This window comes from Microtus ochrogaster, chromosome 21 (assembly GCF_000317375.1).
Source record: "Microtus ochrogaster isolate Prairie Vole_2 chromosome 21, MicOch1.0, whole genome shotgun sequence".
In the NCBI taxonomy this organism is placed as follows: domain Eukaryota; kingdom Metazoa; phylum Chordata; class Mammalia; order Rodentia; family Cricetidae; genus Microtus; species Microtus ochrogaster.
Window position 1 is genome coordinate 31,218,355 of NC_022022.1, and position 17,750 is coordinate 31,236,104.

At 40.3% G+C, this 17,750-nt stretch overlaps 1 protein-coding gene across 2 annotated transcripts in view; it reads left to right on the forward strand.

Annotated features, from left to right (window-relative positions):
• The window catches only part of Ppp3ca (protein phosphatase 3 catalytic subunit alpha), a 294,299-nt gene that overhangs the window by 211,043 nt on the left and 65,506 nt on the right, over positions 1 to 17,750 (forward strand). For both annotated transcript variants that reach the window (XM_005357327.3, XM_005357328.3), the window contains exon 3: positions 12,019 to 12,143. In XM_005357327.3, the coding sequence (XP_005357384.1) occupies positions 12,019 to 12,143 (125 nt within the window). The remainder of the gene's footprint in view (positions 1 to 12,018; positions 12,144 to 17,750) is intronic.

Genomic DNA, 17,750 nt, shown 5'->3' on the forward strand with positions numbered 1-17,750 from the left:
AACTCACAGAGATCCGCCTGCCTCTGCCTCCCGAGTCAGATGCTGATTTCTTAATTAGCTTGCAGATTACTGAGTTCTCACATCTCTGAGCTTTTTACATATTTTAGCACTTTTTAAATCTACGAAAAATACGTGTATATTTCTGAGGTAGAATGTCATAGAGCTTAAATAGTTAGTTGGTCAGTTCAGAATTAGAACTAAAGTTTCCCGGTGTTCTTACATAGCAAGGAAGCTTTGCTAGGGAAGCTACAGTCTGCTGCGGTTCTGTGCCATTTTTTGTGCCCATCCGTAGGCACAAAAGTAGACACTGCCTGTCAGGCTCCGATCAGCTCTCCTCGTTTGTATAAGGCATGGATAGAGCTGTGTACTTCGTGTATTTGAAAGTCATGTTTAGTTAAACTCTTCTACTGCCCCTCTGTGTATAAGAGCAAGATTAATAGTGAAGGTGTGGAATTTGGAGTGGTGCTATTTATTTTCTCGCCGTTAGTTTTTTAAAAACACATAAAAATTAATTCCTAAAATTGACATAGTTAAGGAGTATCACGACACAAAAAAGAGATGACTGATTCCTTTTCTCTAGTCAAAAGATTTTTTAACTGAGTTTTCCAGAGAGCCAAGAAGTATTTCTCTCTCTCTCTCTCTCTCTCTCTCTCTCTCTCTCTCTCTCTCTCTCTCCCTCCCTCCCTCCCTCTTCCCCCCTCCCTCCCTTTCTCTTTTTTGAAAATCCATTTGGTGAAATGTCATCCATTTCTTTTCTTTCCTATGTCACTTCCAGTCTTTAAAATATTACCGCTATTACCCGGCCAGGGAAAAGAGTGGTCTTGTAAATGAGGTTTGCTGCAAAACAAAATGAAAGTAACTGGAAACTGTCGTGGGCCACCCGCTGAAGGGCTGGCAGAAATCACAGAAGCCATTTGGAGATATTTCCACCCGTAGAAAAAAATGGAAAGTGAGCATAGGAGACCTCATCTATTTGATATTAGCACTGGCAACCTTCAATAGGTGCTGGCTTGCATTCTTATTGAAAAGAGAAGAGCACAAAATGGGTTTTTATGTTTTATTTATGGCTACAATGAGAAGGGAAGACCCATGTATTTATCTTAGTTTTACAGAATATCACAAATCATCCTTACGTAGGCGATTCTGTTCCTTGACTCTACTTCTAGAGCATACATAGCATACACTGAGAGTTTTTCCCTCTCGTTTTACCTTTTTTTTTTTAATTTATTTATTTATTAAAGATCTCTGTCTCTTCCCCACCACCGCCTCCCATTTCCCTCCCCCTCCCCAATCAAGTCCCCCTCCCTCCTCAGCCCGAAGAGCAATCAGGGTTCCCTGCCGTGTGGGAAGTCCAAGGAACCCCCACCTCCATCCATTTCTAGTAATGTGAGCATCCAAGCTGCCTAGGCTCCCACAAAGCCAGTACGTGCAGTAGGATCAGAGACCCATTGCCATTGTTCTTGAGTCCTCAGTAGTCCCCGTTGTCCGCTACGTTCAGCTAGTCCGGCCTCATCCCAGGCCTTTTCAGACCCAGGCCAGCTGGCCTTGGCGAGTTCCCAATAGAACATCCCCATTGTCACTTAAGGTCATGCTCAACTTCCTTAGCGATCAGGGAAATGCAAATCATTTTACCTTTTCAAAGCCCATAAAGTAGCTGGCAGAATCCTTATCAACGAGGCAGCTGATACCTTCACAGAGAATAACTCCCCTGCCCCAGTTACACAGGGGGTAATTTGAAGAGCAAGATGGCCCCAGCCTTGAAACATGGACCAAAAAGGTGAGGCCTGAATGTGCAGGGGAGAGAGTTAAAAAAAAGTAGACTGGGGTGCTCATGCATTCTGTGGATAATGAAAGCTGCTTTAGGGGAATGAACAGGAAAGCACTTGAGAGATGTGTAATGGTTCGTTGTGTAGGGTAAAGCATAAGACGCTCACGTGAAGAAACAACAACAAACCTAACTGCCCTTAGCAAGCAAACATCACGGTTCCCAGTACCTGGTCAGTTCTAAGTCCTTAGCAGCTGTTACTTAGTCCTCCGAGAACAGTGCTGTGTGGCTGATCTTTTTTGACACAGCATGGAACAGGTAGAATGGAGAAGAGCTGATTTCTCCACGGTCAGCCACTCAGCTGGTTAGATGCTGGAGTCTGGCTTGGGAGCCAAGTAGTCCATGGTCAGAGTCTGTGTTCTTATCTATTGCCCTATGTTCCTCTCCCTGGGGATGAAACAGAACATTGGGAAAACACTAAAAGGAAAGCTGTTGTCACAGTTATTTTATTTTATTATTTATTTATTTTTTTGTTTTGTTTTTGTTTTTTCGAGACAGGGTTTCTCTGTAGCTTTGGAGCCTCTCCTGGCACTAGCTCTTGTAGACCTGGCTGGCCTCGAACTCACAGAGATCTGCGTGCCTCTGCCTCCCGAGTGCTGGGATTTTAAACTAAAAGGATAGACAGGCTGAGAAAGTCCAAAGAGAAACACCAAGACATTGCTGCCTGCCTTAGTTCTGAGTAAGGAAACCCTGTGTTTTAGGGTGTTCCTGGATACCGAAAACCCAAGATTCGTGTTTTTTAAATTAAGAGTATTAGCGCCTGGCGGTGGTGGCGCACGCCTTTAATCCCAGCACTCGGGAGGCAGAGGCAGGTGGATCCCTGTGAGTTCGAGACCAGCCTGGTCTACAAGAGCTAGTTCTAGGACAGGTTCCAAAACCACAGAGAAACCCTGTCTTGAAAAAAAACAAAAAAAAAAGAGTATTAGCATTAATTTGTAAATAGTAAATTAGATCGCTGCATGTATTTGATAAACTCATAAATATATGGATATAATTGTATCAAATCACCGTGTTTATATGATACTCTTGATTGATGATGACTAGCAATGATTCAGTGAGCTACTTAAGGTAAATAAATCTGCACATCAAATAAGCAGTAGTTCTTAAGACAAATAAACAATGATGACATAATTTTAAGAATGCCTGAAGTGTTATACATACTTGTTTATAAATATACATCAGAACCATAACTGTGATTGATATGACTTAATTTATATGATTGATATGTCATAATGAGCCTTTAATAATTAAGTATCTTTACTGAAATCTAGATTGGTGATGAGACAAAAAAATTGTTTTATACCTTTAATACACTAACACAATTCAAAAAATAAATAACAGAGAGCAAAGCAGCTTATGTTGGGGCTGGGGGAACACTTGAGTATAGCTTTCAATTGTTTCCTTTCTTTTGACTGGAATACACCTCTTCTAGTATGTGTTCGCTTGGTAAATAGTATTAAAATGCAGACAGAGTATCTTTGTATCTGCTGCCGTTTACAAATCGATACTTCCAAGCTTAGTGAAGTATTTTGCAATAAAGTGTAACTTTTGTACCCACGGTGTATTGTGCCCTTTCTCTATCAAATGCCATTTTCACTTTCTCTTTTGCATCAGGCGTCAGATAATTTATCTTCCTAAAATACCTTCATGAAGAAGTGAGAGTTACTAACATTTCTGGTTTTCATTGAATGTATTGCTTTGTATCTGATTTTTCTAGGTTTTTATTTTCAGTTCTTAAAATTTCTGATTTTAGCCAATTTTAATTGGATTCATAATTTTCATTAGTGTTCAAAGGTATCAAACTATAATGAACTGGTTTAGAATTTGTTTTCTATGGAAATACCTTTATTATTTGAAATATGCCACTTTTGGGGAATTAGAACCCCATGAGGTTTTGATTTTGTTGTATTTTGTTTAGATTTCCTTATTTTACAGTTACTGTTCTTTTCTAGATACTAGCAATCTGCAGTGCAAATCCTAAGGTTCTCAGCATATCTTTGACCTTTTGATGTCTCAGATTTACACATATTCTAGTTGATGAGCTGTGCCTATGGTAGGCTGGCTGGTTTGTACTTGACAGCTTCTATACTAAAGGTTACTTAAACCTGTATTATCAACAGGAAGAAGTGTAATACTCCTTGTTGTGAACCTTCAGCCTAGCCTCTACAGGCAAATCTTTCTTTGAAATGACAGGTTTTGGAAAGGAAAGCATTTTGATAGGAAAAAAATATTCTGAGAACCAGTAATACCAATAGCTTAATCTCTGTGTCTTAGAATGAAACCCAAAATTCGTTAGTTCCTAACCTCAGGGCCTTTGTTGTCCTTGGAAGATGTGGCCAGTAGGGAAAACCCAAGGCCTGGGGCTCAGGAGAGGGAGAGTTCTACCTTTGCTAAAGGAAAAGTTGCCATGTTGTGGTTTAGTGCGAACTGGAAAAGTTTACCCAAGAAATCTGTGCATCATACAAATCCTTCAGCATGATAAAAGTCAGTGTTTTGGAGGAACGGAAAGGTCTCTTTAGAAAAATAATGAGTCACAAGTTAAAACTACTTTACTTATAAATCATAGTACCAGTCAAACCCGGCTAAGAAAGTCTGCAATATTTGTCCTTAAAAATTTTAGTTTTTGTCTGTTATTTATCTTCTAGTTTTTGACAGCTTAGAAAAAAAATAACAATGCAATACTGTGTCTCTTGACATCCTAATATGTATACTCTTTCTCCATCCTGGAACTATGTGACATTATAAAAATCTTGCTCGGTGTGAGCATGAAGTTGACTCAGTGATATTCTTTGATAGGTCTCCTTTTAAAGGGTTGAGTCAATGACTCAGTATGTACGCCTGTACTCGGTCAGCACTATTGTCCATCATCTTATCTGAACGTGTATGTTTTATATTTCATTTATTATGTGCCTTTGACCAAGAAGGACAGCTTTATCAGAGCCTTTCAAGCTGTTATTTACATGGGAGTTTTACTGGACTTTTATCCTAATCCTAGTGTGGTCAGTACTAGCAGCTTCAGTTTACATTTTCTAATGCCATAATTTAATTGCCAGCGAGAGCTTAGAAACAATGGGATTCTTTTAAAAAATTATTAAGCGGTGCCACAGAAATTCTCCTTGGTATATTTACTAAATTAATTGAGATTTTCAGACCTACCTAATATGCATGTGATATAAGAACGGTTCTTGTTGGGAACACCGGTGCCTCCAGCCAAAAGATACAAGGCGAACTTCACCCATGGCCTGGTCGTTTCCGACTCTCTGCTTCTGCCTTGCTTGAGATGCTGTTCCTGGATCTTGTCAGGCTCGCTCCATGGCCCATTAACTTCTCTACATAGAAAAGCCATATTTAGAGGCCTTGCGAGCAAGCCGTCATCCTGCTTTTATATCACAAGTTTGCCGAGCTGATTACAGAGACCGTTTCTCTTCGGGATTCCTTTGCCATATTGGAGAGTGAGTGCACTCCTGAACTGAGACTGCATGGCCCCTGACAGCTCATTGCCCCAAATGCCTGCAAGCCTGCTTTGTGCTAGGTAGCACTGTGCATACAGACATTCATATACTCGTATGTTTATATTTATTTTTAATCTACACCCACATTCTTTATGCCTTAGAAATCAGAGCTAACCGGCTTTCCAGCAGGATGTGGTATGGGAAGTTGGGGGAGGCACTATTGCCTTCCATTAAAAAAAAAATAGAAAACTTTTCTTAGTGTTTCCCACCCCGCTCTCCTCACTTCAGAACCTTAAAGGACTCATCTTTGATCAAAGTCATTGGTCCCAATCATGTATGAAATTGTTCCAATACAATTTTAAATAGAGTGTACCAGGAGTCATGGATGGAGGGGATCATTCTCAAAAGACAATTATGAAAGAGTAGCTATTGCTTGGCTCTGTTTTTAGTAGCTACTAACCTAGGCAGCCTGTGTGTGTGAAAGAGCTAGTGTGTGAGCTGTTCTCTTGGTCCCTGACATACCGTCAGCCTCTACCCTGGATGTTGTGAACTCCTCTGTACCCTGTCGCTCAAGCCAAGAACAACACCATAGCAGCAGTAATGGCTTCCCCTCCTCCTCAACTGTTTCTACTTCTCCCGTCTGAAGACAAATAGAGGACTAGTCTCTGAGAAGACAGTCATCAGGTTGTAACATATCAGGTAACTAATGGATGTAATAAGTGATGGCTCACCCTGAAATATTTTATTTCAGTATCTCTTACGTTAATCTTACTAGCATTCCCATGATTCTGGAATTTTCTAACATCTAATTTTATTAAGTGCCATGATTCTCCAAAGGTCTGTCAGTGAGCTTACTATCTGTTGAAGATACAATTGGGGCAAGGGGATATACAACCCAATATATGGCTATTATCTAAGAGCTGTGCCCATTATTTGCAGTGTGTTTCTCTATGACTGATGGTTTTTGCCTTATCTCTTAACTGACACGTGGCTATGAAATCCAGTGTGAAATTCTAAATCGTTCGTACATTATGTAATGATTAAACCAGGAAATTAGCATTCCCATTAAAACTGTGGTCAGAATCCTCGCTTCCGGCTGCTTTGAAGGGTACAGTACCTTATTGTTAGCGCTCTTTCTCACTGTGCGGTAGAGGGCATCATTTATTACCCTTCTGTTAAGTGACTTTTTACCTGTGAGCCAGCCTCTCCTACCTCATAGGTTTATCAGTGCTGGCCTCCAGTGGAGTGCTCCACCCAACCCCACACAACTAGCCCAGGGGATAGAACAAAGTGTGTGCTTGTGAAATGAGCTTGCTTGATGGTGGGATAGGACTTTTTAAAGCCTGTTTGATCAACAGTATTGTGAAAGCCAAGTGCAATGGAATATGATAGGACCTGGCCTCCTGAGGAGCTCTGTATGGATAATGACAAATGCCAAGTTTTCTCTGGGCATTCCATGTTAGCAATTACTTGGGCTTTGCAATTTTCCCTGTGCATTACAAGATTTATCCTAGCAGTCTAGTGCCTAGGAACAGTCAGTGTATTAATATCAAACTTACAGAATAATATGAATATTATACAGCTTCAAAGAGGATGAAGAACAGGGCCATCGTGTCCCCTACTGGGAAGGTTACTGGATACACTTTCTATTAGTGTGCCTGTCCTAGCCTGCAGAAAGAAACACAATGCATCAAATGCCCACTGAAAAGGTAAGTCAGCCACTAGGTTGCTCACAGTCCCCGTCTACTCAGGAGGCTAGGCCCTATTTTATCATTCCAGGTGTAGTTTGGACCCTTCCTCCACCTCCATGCATTCATTACTACATTGTGATTCTTTCAGATAATGATACAATTCTAATCTCTTACCAAACTGGAAAGGGCCCCAAAGAGTTTCTTTCCAGTGTACACTTCTACTGAATTATAACTGCTATGAGGCAAACCACACCAGCATGCAGAATGACTCCTAAAACTGATGCTCAGAGGTATTAGTCTAAATGGATTAGAGAAGAATCATCCAAGAGCTTGTTAGTAGACAGTGTCTTCAGAGATTCTGATGGAGCACAAAGTGAGGTAGCCACTATAAGATAGACGCTTGCAGATCCTGTATTTGACTCGTTATTTATTTAATTATTGATTTTATTGAGCTATATATTTTTCTCTGCTCCCCTCCCTTTCTCTTCTATCCTCTTCAGCCTTCTCCCATGGTCCCCATGCTCTCAATTTACTCAGGAGATCTTGTCTTTTTCTACTTCCCTTGTAGATTAGATCTGTGTATGTCTCTCTTAAGGGTCCTCATTGTTTTCTGGGTTCTCTGGGATTGTGAATTTTAGGCTTGTTTTCTTTGCTTTATGTCTAAAATCCATTTATGAGTGAGTACATATTATATTTGTCTTTCTGGGTCTGGGTTACCTCACTCAATATGATGTTTTCTAGATCCATCCATTTGCCTGCAAATTTCAAGATATCATTGGTTTTTTTCTGCTGTGTAGTACTCCATTGTGTAAATATACATTTTCCTTATCCATTCTTTAGTTGAGGGGCATTTAGGTTGTTTCCAGGTTCTGGCTATGACAAACAATATTGCTTAGTTGAGCACATTTGTTTTTGTGGTACAAATGAGCATCCTTCAAATATACCCAAAGACTCCAGTCTTGATAGAGTCTGTTTAGAATTCTGTGATTTAAAGGCTTCAAACAATAAGTGTCTCAGGTAGTTGAAGGATTCATCTTCCACCAAGACAAACGTCACAAAACTCACATTGGGTCTGTCAATCTCAAGGGCACCTCAGAGAATTCTCCGATTCCCCAATGGATTTCCAAAGGAAGCTTGGCCCAGGTTCAATGACAGAATCTTATGGCATGGAGTGGATGAGTGCCTTCCGAATAGAGACACTACTGTAGGCCTCGGTCATACAGTGAGCAAGGCTTCCTGCTCCTCATCATGGCAGAGGTTCTAGGGAACCTCTAGTCACTAGGGAGTCTCTGGGAAGAGACTTGAAACAAATAAGTCAGGTAGGTGATTACTGTAAATGATAAGTACTGTGAAAAATAAATCACAGCACAAGGTTGAAGAATGGGGGGAGACAGAAGCTCTTTATGTAAGAAAGTCTGGAAAGACTAAGCAGAGGAGGTACAAAGTAGTCAGTCTGTGAAGTCTAAGGAAGTAAAAACATTGGCTTAAAAAATGTATCCTTATAAAAGATTTTTCTTTCTCAGGAATGCTTTCTTTAAGTTTCTGTTTGCTTTGGTTGGGCTTCAATGTTTTAGATATGATTATGTGTGTATGTTGTTTTCATTTGCTGACCGTCGTAAGCAGTTGTGTCTGTAACAGCGTGGTGCAGTGTTGAGACGTAAAATTCGGGACAATGTGAAAAATCCCAGGAGTGAATGTGTGTCTGTGTGCTAGGTTTGAAACACTTGATTTTAATAATTGCTTTCTTTATTATGTCATCAAACTATGATCCAGTACTTGCCATGGTCAAGATTGTAGAACAGAATAAAAGATTAATTTCTATGATATGAATATACCTTCATGATAATAATGTTTCTAGATTCCAACTAAAGTAGTCTCTGTAATTTTTTAATTGTCTAGAGTTTTTCATCACCTCTTATAATTTCTGTTTTTTAATCATGTGCTTTTGCATATGTATGTTTGATATGTGTGTCATGTGTGTTACTATAAGCATGCACAAAGCCTCAGCAGGCATGTGCAGGTCAAATGGCAACCTCAGTTGTCTGTCCTCACTGTGCACCTTGAGATATGATGTCTTGTTTTGCCATGGTATCTTTGCCATCGCCTTCTATCTCAACCTCCAATCTCAAGAAGTACTGGGATCAGAGATGTTTGCTACCACAATGGGCTTCTTTGACGTGGTGTCTGGGGATGCAAACCTCATGCTTATTCAGCAAGCCCTTTACTCACTCGGCCATTTCCTAAACCTATTTGTTCATCATGGGTTTTCCTACTTTTCCCCAACTCTCCTACAGTGTGTCAGTTGCCTCATTTTTAACCTGTGGTCTACAGGCTCTGTGAATATTCTGGTATTTCTGTCTCTGACATGGCAAAGTAAAACCCATTACTCTGGAATTTTCAGGCATGGTCAGGAATTGAAATGGGAAGGGAAAATGCAGAGGGAGGATAGGAAGGGTGAGGAGAGAAGGCATTTTCTTTGGGATGTGTCCAGAAGACCTGCCTTCCAGCCCCAACCAGGGGAATCCCTTCAGCCTGGTACCTTGACAGTTCCGGATGCAGCCATTTGGACATGAGGTGTGGTGTAACATTTCCCAAGTTCTTACCAAAATCCAGGAACTCCTAAGCCTGTTACAATAGTAAATGGTTAATTTCACAAATAATCTTCTGTAAGGAATAAGGCCCATGTCACTAAAGTTTGTATATAAGTATGTCGTGACTCACAAAACTTGAGGAACCTGCCAAAGGTCATTCAGATAGTGAAGAACACAGCAGGGGGTTGGCACTGGCTGGTCAGGGGTCCGTGCCAGCTAGTGTGGTTCCACATTTCCTTTTGTGGTTCTCGTGGAACTGTTTTGACTTGGGGATGGTTTAATAACAGCCTATAATGTGATGATTAAATTTGCCACCACCGTAAAATAATATTTGGAGCCTGTCTCACTCGGTCACGTAGCTTTGTGTTTTCTCTGAACCTTTCCCAGTAACCGATCCTCATGCCCTAATAGGGAGCCCCATACAAAGAGAAGCAGTAGCTGGGCGGCGCAGAACTGTTGGGATCATAAGCATTTAGCATTCAGTAGAGCCCCTTCCTTTGCTTTGCAGGTGTAGTGAAGGACACGTGAACACATGTATGTGAACACACATTTTCTAGACAAACCCTTTTTTCCTTTACGAACGTTTGGTTGAAACATGCATAACAGGTAGAAAAATCGCTTCTACATGAGAGAAGTTGGTGTTATTGTAAGTAACCATACCAGCTACACTATAATGTAAATCAGTGGAATTCTTACTCCTTGTTAGTTAATAAGTCTTAGCTTTGCCTTTTAAAAATTATAATAGAAGATAAGTTTTAGTTGAGTTTATGAGACAGATGCCTTATTTTAATTTGTTAAGCAATAGTCCCTGCTCCCCTTTTCCTGTTCGGTTTTGTTGTTTTCAGGCAGGATGTCACTAAGTTGCCCAGGCAGGCTTTGGGCTAAGATCTAGCTGCAGCCGGAAGAGTTTGCCAACCTTCGGGTTTCCAGAGCTGTCTAAGTAGCTTCCCGTGGATGCGAGGTTGTCTGTCTCCCCCAGAGCCAGCTTTTTTCTCCTGGCAGCATAGGAGCCCAAACACTCACTGCTCTTTCTTTCTTTGCTCTTGGTTGAGACCTTCATGGTATCTCAAGAAGAGCATGCTGTGCTCAGTCTCAGCCCCAGTTCTTCAGTCCTTCAGAAGAAAGACCCAGTTGTGAAATATTCAACCCTAAGAATAAAACTATCCTTATGGATAAATAATCTAAGACGAATTCTTACTTCAAAGAAGTGAAGAGTGTGCTTCTGATCACTTTACAGTGACTCTTGCTGATCGGAGGGAAGAGGCTCCGGCTGGAACCGGAAAAGGTGTGCCCAAGCACTCTTGGTTCCTGATCGCTTACACCATTTTAATAGACCAAGATTCTTAAGCACAGATGTCCTAAAACCTTGCCTACCTATACCCTGCTTCATAGTCTTTATTCCACTGTGGAAAGTAGGATTTTACGAGTCATCTAAACTTCGTTCATTGGGGTGCAGGTGTTTCATCAATGGATTCTGTAGGAAGGCTCTGCCTGCTGAATAATGACCTTCACCTGTGGTCACTGTATCCAGTGTGTTAAGATAAATTGCCGTCCTATGAAGAAACATCCGCGTGATGTCCATTATTTAAGCATAGTTCATTTCAAAATAATTAATAATTTATGTGTGTACATAAAAACCTATGATGATTAAAAAAAACCTTTCTAATCAAATGAATCTGACTTGAAGCTCTGATTGTTCATTTTTGGCTTTGACCTTGTCAAACTACCTAACATATGTTAATGTCTCCTCCATATAGCAGACATTATACTGTTAATTTTGAGGGTCTCAGCATTTATAGAGGCAATAAGTGCCAAACAAAGAGAAAGCCAAATTCTTTCTAAACTTCTAGCTTACAAAACTGAAAATTTAAGAAATATCAGTTCCTAGTGATGTTATTCAGTTACAGTTCCTCAGATATACTTTACAAAAATGTTTTGACAATTAATAATATATCTTAGAAAAACATTCTTTTAGTATTTAAATTTGTCATTTGCGTATTAGACCTAGCAAAACATAGTATTCCATATGCACATCACCATTTTTTTCTTTCCAAAACAATAATTCATTGTGGGTAGAATTCCCACCTTCATTGGACATAGATTGTGCCAGATCCTTGACCTGTCATTTTCTGCTTTCTTTTGTGTACAATTAATTCTTATCCCATGACAATGTTAGAAGGAACTTGGGAAAAATCAAATTTCTTAACAGGATTTCTTGCAAAATTGCTTTATGTATTACAACAACATCCATTGCTGTTGCTGTTCTTAGCAGCACCGTTTTCCCAGTGAAGTTGTGAGTTAGGAAACCTGAACAACAGAGCAAGATGTGCCAATCAGGAACTCTGGCATCTTCAGCAAAGGGCTTGGCTTTTCTGTCTCATTTCTCCTGCTCTGCAAATTTGATTATATGATTCAGTCACATAAGCTAATATTGCCATAAACTCTGTTTTATCTTTCAGTTTGTGGGGACATCCATGGACAGTTCTTTGACTTGATGAAGCTCTTTGAAGTGGGAGGATCCCCTGCCAACACTCGCTACCTCTTCTTAGGGGACTATGTTGACAGAGGGTACTTCAGTATCGAAGTAAGTACACATGGGTTCATCTTAGCCTGTTATGAATCGCTGATACTGTAATAAGATAGGGAAATAAGCATCTAGACTGTAGCAATCAATTTCAGTACACTTAAGGAGATAAATAATCCTGTATTTTTTTATGCAGAGGGATGACAAAATGGTAAAATGTTGTCTTTTGCTGTTCTTGAAAATTGATTGAAAGAACTAATTAGAGTTGATAGCATAACGGACTTGAGTTGCCATATCTATGACTTATGGTTTTGAGAGTAAGTCACTTTCACGAATGGAAACAGAATGATGGCGTTCCAGTGTGAGGACACTGGCAGCTGCTAGATCATGGACCTATCATTGAACTAGGAAATGTGTCAAAGTCATTAATTAGTCAAAGTAGAAGAGATATTCATTGAGTAGAGGCTCTTCCTCAGTTTTTCCATTATCATCTACTTTAAGGGAATTGAAATTATATTAAAAATAAAAGCAAGACCTTGTACTCAAGTCTCATGATGTCTCAGGGAGGGCCCAACAGTTATACTGGGAGAATACGGTTTCTGTAAGAGGAAATTTTGAAGCTCATAGACACTAGTCAATATGTGCTCCTAAGAGAACAGTGGATAGGAAGGAGCAAGATTTTCATGTATTAAGGCAGCATAGCTGATGCCTTGCACCATTGACTCACAACCATCATACAGAAAAGGGTTTTAAAATATTTTAATATTAGATTTACAAGCTGGGCAGTGGTGGTGCACACGTTAATCCCAGCACTTGCAAGGCAGAAGCAGGTGGATCTCGAGGCCAGCCTTGTCTACAAGGGTGAGTTCCAGGACAGGCTCCAAAGCTACAGTGAAACCCTGTCTTGAAAAATCAAAAAAGCAAAACAAACAAAAAAAGGATTTACTTAAGAGACATTTAATGTTAATATAGTGTGTCAACCTCAAATATATCAACTGGATATTTGGGGTATTTAGTTACCTGCAATTAAAAATTGAAACTCTTTCTCTCTTTATATGTGTGTGTGTGAATGTATGTACATATGTTTATATGTATATATAAACCATTATAAATGGTCATAAACATGTCTGAGTATTTTGTCACTGATAAATGTGTACACATACACTATGATTCTGACTATGGAGAAAGGTAAAGTATCTCCTTGCTCTCTAGAAATGTAAGTCTAGACAAGGAACTAGGATTATACACACTCTAAAGGGAACCAAACCCTGGCATGGAAACTGTTCTAGGTTCAGAGTGCTAGGGATTGAAGCAGGCTCTCATGTACACTAGGGAAGTATCATCATAACACCGAGATCCATTCTAGTTCTGTTTGCTTTTCCTATAAAAACTACAACTGTATCTGTGGCCATTTAAAATATTCTAAATATCTCCTAGTCAGAGTTTTTTAGAGCTCCATTAAAAAAAAATGTTTGGAAAGTAGAAATCCCTGATTTGGTCCTTGGGGTACGTTTTTCTTTGAAAGAATCTATAGTAGCTCTTGATAGTAGAAATAAGAGGGTGGCAATATTTTGTCTATTGTGTTCATTTTGAAATTTAACATTCATACAAAGATCAAAGTATCCAGCTAAATGATGTGCCATGTAGGTCTTATAGTACATTAAAACATTAAAACGTGCTGAGATGCATTTGTCAAAAATGCCATCTTCATAACTGGCTCTCGGTTAAAATGAGTACAGACCCATGAACTTTCTGCATGCACACAAAAATGACAAAATGTTTCAGCAGTAGTATGGTCACATTTTTGATCTATTTGTGACCTGTGAGTAGCTTTTCTGTGGCTATGATACGATCAGCATATTAAAACCGATATGATCAGCATATTGAAACAGATCAAGCATGTATATCAGTGGTTCTCAACCTATGGGTCACAACCCCTTTGGGGGGAGGTCAAATGACCCTTTCACAAGGGTTATATAAGACCATTTGCATATCAGATATTTATATTATGATTCATAACAATAGCAGAATTGCAGTCATGATGTAACAATGAAAATAATTTTATGGTCAGAGGTCACCAGACTATGAGGAACCATTGACGTGTATGAAATACTCTAAGAATATTTCCAGATGTCTGCTGTGGTTGGCCTGCTGAAAGTGCTATATTCCCCACAAAATGAACCCCCAAACAAGCTAGCTTTTGAGCAGCGATGGAAGAAGTAATTTTGTTCTCAACTGTAATTTGTCTTACACCAAACCTTTCTCCATCTGATGATTGTATGACCCTACCTAGTCTCTTTGATCAAGCCTATGTGTTATTTAGGTCCACAGCTGGGCGTGTTTCTCTCCAGACCTGTCATGCACAGCTGTTTTCTTGTGTTTACTTCATTAGGCTCTCTGCAGGCATTCTGCAGCGCACCACCTTGAGGTGGCAGTGAGCTGGCCTCTCCTGAGATGCTTTCATCCAGACCTCAGCCCAGGCCTCTAAGGCTTCCAGCACACTGAAGTGCAAAAGGTTGTTGTGTTTATTAGCTGTGAACTTGTTGGTCAGTGTGAACCACAGTAAGCCAGGCAGCATTCCATGCTGCCACCTGAAAATAAGAAGCAAGCAGTAGATCACATGGCAGAGGTGACAAAGCAGAGCCACCAGTCTTGGGAGCCAGTGGTCCTGACAGGGCACTGGTCTTGGACGGCCACTTCATGGTGTGCTTGTCAGACCAGACAAGTGGTATCTTAGAGGAGTCATGTTCCATATTGCAGGAGTTTGGATCCTTTCCAGGTTTATGTGATAGCCTGCACTTGGCCATTCATGACACAGAAGCACCCATTTTGATCAGGACGTTTTGAAGCATGGGTAGTTACCAGTTCAGGGAGCTTGTCTGTATGTAGCTAAAACCGTAATCTCCTTTTCACTTCCTTGCCTCTCGTGCTGCCTTGCAGTTCCTAAGAACTCCATGCAATTTTGAAAGAAGGCTGTCCATCTAAATGCTTAAATTACTAAGTAAATCACAGCACTTTTTATCAGTGGACAAAGAGGACAATGTTCTTAGTGCTGCCTTATTAAGAATGAGTCATAAATTGGCCAAAACTATGTCTATGGTAGAAATCAGTGTAATCTTTCATGTTGAGTAACTCTAACTAGAAGTTGTGAATTCTTGTTTAGTTAGCAGCAGCAATGGTAAGGTGATTGAAGTGATCGCTATGGCTCATTTACATCCTTACTATGCAGAAGTGTCCATGGAATGTGGTGCTCTTCTCGCTTTAACTAGCTCAGACAGTAAAATGCTGGCTCACGGCCATCTCCCACTAACAGAGCAGACACCTGAGTGACGCTGATTCCTCTTGCTTCATTTGCTTGTGATAATTTTGACGAGTCTGTACTTTACAACAAATCTGAGGTCGTGGTTTTGTAAAGACCTTCAGCTTTTCAGAACGCTGGGACTTTATGACAAAGCAGCCACCAGTAGGAAGACCTTGCTGCTATGCTTGGCAGTCCTCCCCAGCAGATGTTGAGGGTGAAGGCTGGCAGGGCTCCACCCTCCAGTCCACCCTTGCCCTTTCATTTACCATGCCATTTCTTCCATGCTGGCTGTGTTTGCGGTCTTATTTAGTGTTTGGAAGATATTTTATGCTTGCCACAGGAGAAAAGGAAATAATATGTGGAAAAAAAAATGACTCGCACTTGAGAATACTTTGAGCCAAGAATTTGGAAAATTGAGTTATTTTTCTTCCTTTATTTTTCTTTTTCTTTCCCCTTCTCTCCTTGTTTTTTCTTCCTCTTTTTTTGTTTTTGTTTATTGTCCCTCTCCTTTTCTCCCTCTTTTGTCCCCACCTTTTGTTCTTCAAAGATAGGGTTAATATATCCCAAGTGTCTATCACATGTTCAGTATTTTACATCCATAAAGGAGTTGTACATTACATCATTTTAAATGTACACTTATAGATACTAGGAATATTTAGCATGGATCATTTCTGAATATCTCTTAGATGGGTTTCAGTTATGAAAGAATTTTAGTAATTAAGACTAGAGGGATAAAGTTCAAAGGCTGCGTGCCAGTATCAGATGGAATGAGATCTCTAAGCACTGCCAAAAAGAAAATGTGGGTCTTCAGATACAATTCCTCTAGTCTCCCAGGTAGTTGAGTGGGCTTGCAAAATACAGTTTAGATTTTAGATGGAGAGATAATTGCTTTATTTTAAAATAAATTGTGATAGGGAAATAAATGAATCTAAAGAGGTCAGAATTTCAGCTAAATTTTTCAAAGAGTGAGTCATGAGGAGGGAACATGAGAGTATTGTAGGTTCTAGATCCATGTAGTGGTTTAATGGGGTGCATATGTGTAAATTTTCATAGAGTTGTATGTGAAATGTTCATCTAGTGTTATGTGAGTTGTACTCAAAAACTTAAAAAGAAATCTGTACTAACTAGCTAGACCTTATGTGTTCTCACTGAACTGTAAATAAAACACACTCAGGTAGGAATCTCGGTACTCTAAAGCAAAAGGCCAGGACTCACAGCAGACTAGGTCCAGCCATCTGCCGTGCTTGTCCAGTTACAGAGACCAGGAGTAAAAGACAGAAAATAAGACTTTGAATTGACACATCTCACTGGGGGAGAGGAACAGAAAAGGAATTTCATGACCTGCAAGTCAGTCTTCAGGATACTGATAGGAGTTTCAAGTTTAAGTGGTGGGAGAATTGGCTTAGGGGCAGGTGCCACACAGCAAGGAAATCCCAGTGTCCTTGAGGTCTGGCTGTAGCAGATCTGACTCTGCACGCGTTCCTGTTACTTGTTCTGCAAATCTCCCTTGCTCTGTTGCTTGAGAGAACAACCCAGCTTCCCTGTGGCCACTGCCTCTGCTTGAGGGTGAGCTCCTCAAAGGATAATACGTTGCAAAACCCTGCTGGTCCTTGAAGCTGGTGTAACTGCAGGATTAGGACAATGGCTGACCCCAAGGACATGGTACGACCTGACAGGAAGATGACGCAATTACAGTCACCTGTGTGCTGTCCTCCATCAAGGCAGTTGGGATAGGTTAGGTGATACTGGCATTAAACAGACAGGAGTTATTAACATATCAATGTGCAGAGTTAAGCAAGATTCTGGTCTAAAGGTTGAAGACAAAGCCAACAATGTAAGATGCAGGCAGCGATGCCAGCCTTCTAGACTGCTTGTAGCAAACTGATGAGTCCAAGTAAGCCTTTAGTGCTTTTAGGCACACTGCACCTGTTAGCATATGTTTAAAGGGTCTTTATATAACCATTCCTCTTCCAAATTAGGCCTTCCTACTTAACTGCCAGCTTACAAGTAGTTATGTGTGTACATACACACCACCTGCGTCAAGGGGCAATCTTCACAACGTTGAACTGGTAACAAGCCTCTCATTGTCGTTCGTGGCATGTAGTAAATGCCTTCTCTGAAATAACGAGGTGAATTTGAATCGTACAAACACCTTTTATTTAAACATGTAACTGTAGTTCTAAAATAGGATTCCTAGCAAGGACTTATTAGGCGGTCTCACTCATCACTGAGATGGCACGGAGATTTGCAAGCATAGAGGGTCATGCTGCTTCAAGGGCCACTCATGGAGGATAGTTGGTCAGCTCTTCAGTTATGCTAATATCTTAATAGCATGAGCTTTAGCTAATGGCTATAGTCTGAAAAAC